The 5,592-nt window shown below is 60.9% G+C and overlaps 1 protein-coding gene across 1 annotated transcript; it reads left to right on the top strand.

Moving 5' to 3' along the window:
* The first annotated feature begins 2,546 nt into the window (after window positions 1-2,546).
* Window positions 2,547-3,479, top strand: SOX21 (SRY-box transcription factor 21). The gene has a single exon (XM_086880893.1). The coding sequence runs from the start codon at window positions 2,547-2,549 to the stop codon at window positions 3,387-3,389; it is 843 nt and encodes a 280-aa protein (XP_086737019.1). The 3' UTR covers window positions 3,390-3,479.
* Window positions 3,480-5,592: the final 2,113 nt, after the last annotated feature.

Raw genomic sequence — 5,592 nt, forward strand, 5'->3', positions numbered from 1 at the left:
TGCGGAGAGAGACAGGGGATGAGTCCTTAAATGTCAAACACAACAACGCCACATGTGATCGAGAGATGTAGGAAAGAGTTTCCCTAGACAAACGGAGGGGGGTGGTTTACGCGGTTGAAAATACTGTCTGTTCATCCCAAAAGGGGAATGCGCTGGCCGATGTGATAACCTGATCTCCAGGGCAGAGTTACCTGCGCCGGGATTAGCCCCTCTTGGTGGGGACCCACTTTCGAGAAACCCCATTTCCCCTGTACACCAGCCAGCGCCGGTAGATATCTTAATCTCTCCGTTTTGACAACCGACGGGTACTTTTTTTTTTTTTTTTCACGGCTAATTGGATTGTAGGAGGTCAAGCGTTGGCAAGGTGGATTCGGAGATTGAGAGAATTAGGTTTAAGTAGTAGTACACGGGTCGTAAAACACGAAACGAGAGAAGACGCAGTTTACAGAGGAGCCGCTCGGTATTTTACAGGGCACCGTGGTCGGAACAGGCTGCCGCGGGACCAGGCGGTCTCACCGTCGGGGAAAGCGCCGGGAACCACCCTCCGGTGGAAGGTCGGCGCTCGGACTCTCTCCAAACATCCCGCCAGCGAAGGAGCTGCGGGGGATGGTGGCGGGCAGAGGTGCTGTGCGGCGGCAAGGAAGGCGCGAAGCCCAGCGGCTGGAGCGCGGCTGGAGCGGGGGACAGAGACCGGCCGGAGGATGGAACAGGCTCCGCAGAGAGGAACCCGGACGAGACGGCAGCGGGCGGCGTGACAAAGGAATCCCGGCGGCGAGCGGACATCACTCCCCCCGCCACCCCGCGCGATGTCCCAGACGGCGGCCGGGCCCCGAGGCGCGTCCGGCGGGGATGCGGCGCTGCTCCCGGAGGGGCTGCGGCCCCAGGCGTGCACCGCACTCGAGAAGCCCGGTTCCGACTTTTCCTTAAAAGGACGGCGGAGCCGTCCGGGCAGAGCCTAGCCTGATGCCAGCACGGGAAGAGTTAATGGTTTATTGGAGTCGGCGCTTCCACATACCACAGGGGTAAGTCAAAACCGACCCGCCGAAGCACAAACAAGGCGAGCAAGTTCACCCTGACTGACAGGAGGTGAAGAACACGGTCGGACAACTCGGGCTGGGGGCACTGTGAAGCGGCGTCCCGAACGGCCAGGAAAAGACGCGTAATTTTTGGGGGGGGATATCCGCTGCCCGCACCCAGGGATGCTCTCCCGGGCGGCAGCCTCCCGCCTCCGGCAGCACCGGCCCCGAGCAGGGAAAACCCCAAACAACCCAAAACACTCCGCATGCGCGGCGCCCGTCCCCTCCCCGCGCTGCCGGGCCCGCCGAGGGGGCGTGGTCATCCGAGGCCCCGCCCCTCCCGGCGGGGGCCCCGCCCCCCGCCCCGCCGGCGGCGCGCAGGCCGCGTGCGGGCATATAGGGCGGCGCGCGGCGCGGGGGCACGCGGGGCGCGCGCTGCCTGGGGCCGCGCCGACGGGGCGAGAGGAGGGGGCGGCCGCGCCGGCTGCGAGCCCCCGCCGCCCGCCTCACAGCCCGGCCGGCGGCCCGCCGGGCGCGGACCGCCGAGGATTTTAATTAGGTGTGTCCCCCCCCTCCCCGCCTCCGCCGCCTCCTCCTCCTCCCTCCGCCCCTCGCCTCTCCCGCCCGCCCCGCCGCCCCTCCGAGTCGGCGGCCAAGAAAACCCAGAGAGACCTGGCGGCTGCCGGAGAAGGGGGAGCCGCGCGGCAGGCGGAGCGCCCCGTATCCCGCCGAAACTTGGCGAAGTTTGTCCGGCGGCGCGAAGCAGGAGGCCCGCGGCGCCCAGCGGCCGCTTGCGAACGGCGCCCGGCGAGTATGTGCGAGGAGCGGGCTGCTCGCCGCGCCCCCCCGGGCGGAGCGGGGCGGCTGTGAGCGGGGCGGCCCGCGCCCCCTGGGGCCCGAGCCGCAGCGCCCGAGCCGCCGCGGACCCCGTCCCGCCCGGCCCCGCCACGCGCCGCGGCGGGCTGCCCTCCGAGCTCCGCGGCCGGCGATGGCACCGGGCGGGCTCTGACCGCCGCCCCGTCCAGGGCTCGCCGCCGCACCGGAGACTGCCGTGCAGCATCGCGTCCGCAGCGAAGCGAGGACCCTCATACCCCGCGCAGCTCGCCTGCCGCCGGATCCTGCCCTCGCCGTCGAGACTTCTCTGCGGTCCCGTCTGGACTCCGGCCGCCGTCGCCTGTGGGGCGTTCCGTGGAAGAGCCCTGGCCCGGACGTCGGCGGCGCGGAGAGAGGCTCCGAGGCCCAGGCGGGGAACGGAGGCCGTCCCACCCGAGCCGCCCGCTGCAGCGCCCTGACGGGGAGGCGCCGCCGCCGCTCGGCAGCGCCCCGCGCCCCGAGCGGGGCCACCGGGTGCCGCCGCCCCGCACCCGCGGGAGTCGGTGCCGCCGTGCCTGGGCACCCGCCGAGATTGCTTTTGGAGGAGCGGACCGCGGCGGGGACGAGGAGGAGGAGGAGGAGGCGGCAGACAATCCCGGAGGAGGCGGCCGCCAGTGCGGGGCGGGCGGCGGCTCGCCGGGGCGGCGGGGTGACACCATGTCCAAGCCGGTGGATCACGTCAAGAGGCCGATGAACGCCTTTATGGTGTGGTCGCGGGCGCAGCGACGGAAGATGGCCCAGGAGAACCCCAAGATGCACAACTCGGAGATCAGCAAGCGCCTGGGCGCCGAGTGGAAGCTGCTGACCGAGTCGGAGAAGCGGCCCTTCATCGACGAGGCCAAGCGGCTGCGGGCCATGCACATGAAGGAGCACCCCGACTACAAGTACCGGCCGCGGCGGAAGCCCAAGACGCTGCTCAAGAAGGACAAGTTCGCCTTCCCCGTGCCCTACGGGCTGGGCGGCGTGGCGGACCACGAGCACCCTCACGGGCTGAAGGCGGGCGGGCTGCATGCCGGAGCGGCCGGCGGGCTGGTGCCCGAGTCGCTCCTGGCCAACCCCGAGAAGGCGGCGGCCGCAGCCGCCGCTGCCGCCGCCCGCGTCTTCTTCCCCCAGTCGGCCGCCGCCGCTGCCGCCGCCGCCGCCGCGGCCGCCGCCAGCAGCCCCTACTCTCTGCTGGACCTGGGCTCCAAAATGGCCGAGATCTCATCCTCCTCCTCTTCCTCGGGCTCCGGGTTGCCCTACGCCTCCTCGTTGGGCTACCCCGGCGCTGGCGGGGCGGGCGCCTTCCACGGGGCCGCCGCTGCCGCGGCCGCCGCCGCCGCCGCCGGGGGGCACACGCACTCGCACCCGTCGCCCGGTAACCCGGGCTACATGATCCCCTGCAACTGCAGCGCCTGGCCCGGCCCGGGGCTGCAGCCGCCCCTGGCCTACATCCTCCTGCCGGGCATGGGCAAGCCCCAGCTGGACCCTTATCCCGCAGCCTACGCCGCGGCCCTATGACCCGCGGCCGGAGGATGCCCGCGCAGAGCTCCGGTGCCCGCTTGGATGGCTGCTGGCACATTCGTGCGGACGGGGAGCGGGGCGAGCCGCCGCCGGGGCCACGGAGGGTGACCGGGACAGGCGATGGGGGAGCGCCGGGGCGGTGGCCGACCTGTTGCGTGTCCCCCGCCCGCTGCCTCGGGTAGAGCTTGTGTGTGTTGCATGCGGTCTGTGCAGATAGCCCAGCTGAAACAGAAGAGAAAAAAAAGAGGAAAGAAAAAAAACAAAAAAAAAAAAAGAAAAAAAAGAAGAAAAAAAAAAATAATAGAAAAGGACCTATCCGTCCTGCCCCCTTAAAGTGTGTGCTCGGGACAGACACGGGGGTTAACTCCCGTCCGCCGGCTCCGGCTTTCCCCTCCCTGGCTCCCCGCGCACCCGCGCGGTGCTCGCTCAGAACGGTCCCTCTGCAGCACCCCCGCCATCGAGAGGAGAGACGGGGCTGGCTGGGGGGTAGTGAGGCACCGGCTAGGCACGGCAGGGCCAGGTGCAGCCCCGGGAAAGGACAGGGTAGCTCTGTCCTTGGTTCGTAGCCCCCCGTGGAGTCCACGCAGAGAAGGATGTCGGCGGTGCGGGATGCTGCCCGTCCCGCTCCCTGCCCTGTCCCGCGTGGGTTTCTGCCCTCCGCTGCTACGGGATGCTGAGAAGCGCGGGTCATGATTTCCATAGGATAAGACGCATGACTCGGACCCCGTGTGTCTCCCCCCTCCCCTCCACTAATTAAGTCTCACCCTCAGACTGTAAATTTGTATATCTCTGTGGAAATGTTAGGTCTCGGATGGAAAACTCTGTTAGTTACTTCGCCCACGGTCGATTCAGTTTTAACCTGAAAAAAAAGAGGAAAAAAAAAAAGGAATGCCTTTCAAAGGGAATAAAAATATTGCGAGACTGCTCAAGGATCGCAATATTATCTAAGGTTAAATCAGACTTTTTTGTCTGAGTGATAATTATCTATTTATTATTTAGCTGAACTGAAACAGAGCTTTGCTTTGACAGAAGAGTATTCTCATTTAAAAGAAAGCCCATCTCCCCCACCAACATGAAGTGTTTCCTATGTGTTTTGGAGTACTCTACCTGTTTAGCTTATTTTAGAGCGACTGCAATTCAATTGCAAATGGCGTTTCAAAAAAAAAAAAAATTTAGAGAAAAAAAATCCTTCATCAGTTTATAGTTCTTTTTTTGGTTTACTTTTGTAATGTGTATATTTTGACTAATGTTTGTGAATGAAGCTGGCTAACATGTATTTAGTTTCATTTTGGCTTTATGTAATATAAAGTGAAAAAAAAAGATTAAGTAATGGTTTTAACATTTACGTGTAAATGGTTTTCTTGTGTGATCTTCTAATTTAAAGTTAGACGTCTAAACTATATCTGTAAATTAGATTCCGACTACCACTCTGTTCATTTTTGAACAAAGAGTTTAAATAAAGCCTGAAGCAGGGAAAAGAGAAAATCTTCTATTTCTTGTTGAATTGCTAACAAGATTTTTATCTGAATTGCCCTTACGTGCCTGATCCAGGTGAGGTGTAAGGTATCCTCTAAAGGCTGTCTTTGTTTCACTTTTGAATAGATTTACTAGGAAATCTAAATCAAACCATTGTTATTCAGAGCCAAAAACCTGATTTATCACATTTTTAATCGTGAATAGGAAAGGAGATAAAAAAAAACCCTTAAGTTGTTGTATTATCTTAAAAAAAAAAAAAAAAAAAAAAAGCATTCATGGACCAGCAGAACAGAGTTCACTGAACACACTGAGAGCGTTCACAGCATTTCATCGGTTTCCAGTAACGTTTTCAGAGTGGAAAGTTGCCTGACCACTTTATCTGGTTAGCCTAAGAGCTTCGCCAGTTAAACCCGTGTAATTAGTTCACCTATCTGAGCAATATTACTGCTTTATACCTGGAGTATTTTTCGTGGGCCTTCCCAGTTGATCGCTAACTAAAACCTAACACCTTTCTTTCCCTCTAAACGGCTTTACCCATTTGAGTGCCTGAAAATGGTGTTTTCAAAGGGAAAATCCAGCAAAGGTCCGCAAGGACATTTGCATGCAGAAGGAAATCAGGAGCTGGATGAAACAGTCCAACCTTTCAGCAAGGGAATTGCGAGCATCTCACAACGTGAAGCAATAAAACTGAGCCAGTCCCCTCACTGAGGTGGAAACCCCCTGG

The sequence above is a fragment of the Cyanistes caeruleus genome, chromosome 3 (assembly GCF_971803275.1).
Source record: "Cyanistes caeruleus chromosome 3, bCyaCae1.hap1.1, whole genome shotgun sequence".
NCBI lineage: Eukaryota > Metazoa > Chordata > Aves > Passeriformes > Paridae > Cyanistes > Cyanistes caeruleus.

Bases quoted from the DNA above. Each gene is read 5' to 3' on its own strand.
- SOX21 (XM_086880893.1), top strand. From the start codon at position 2,547: ATGTCCAAGCCGGTGGATCACGTCAAGAGGCCGATGAACGCCTTTATG.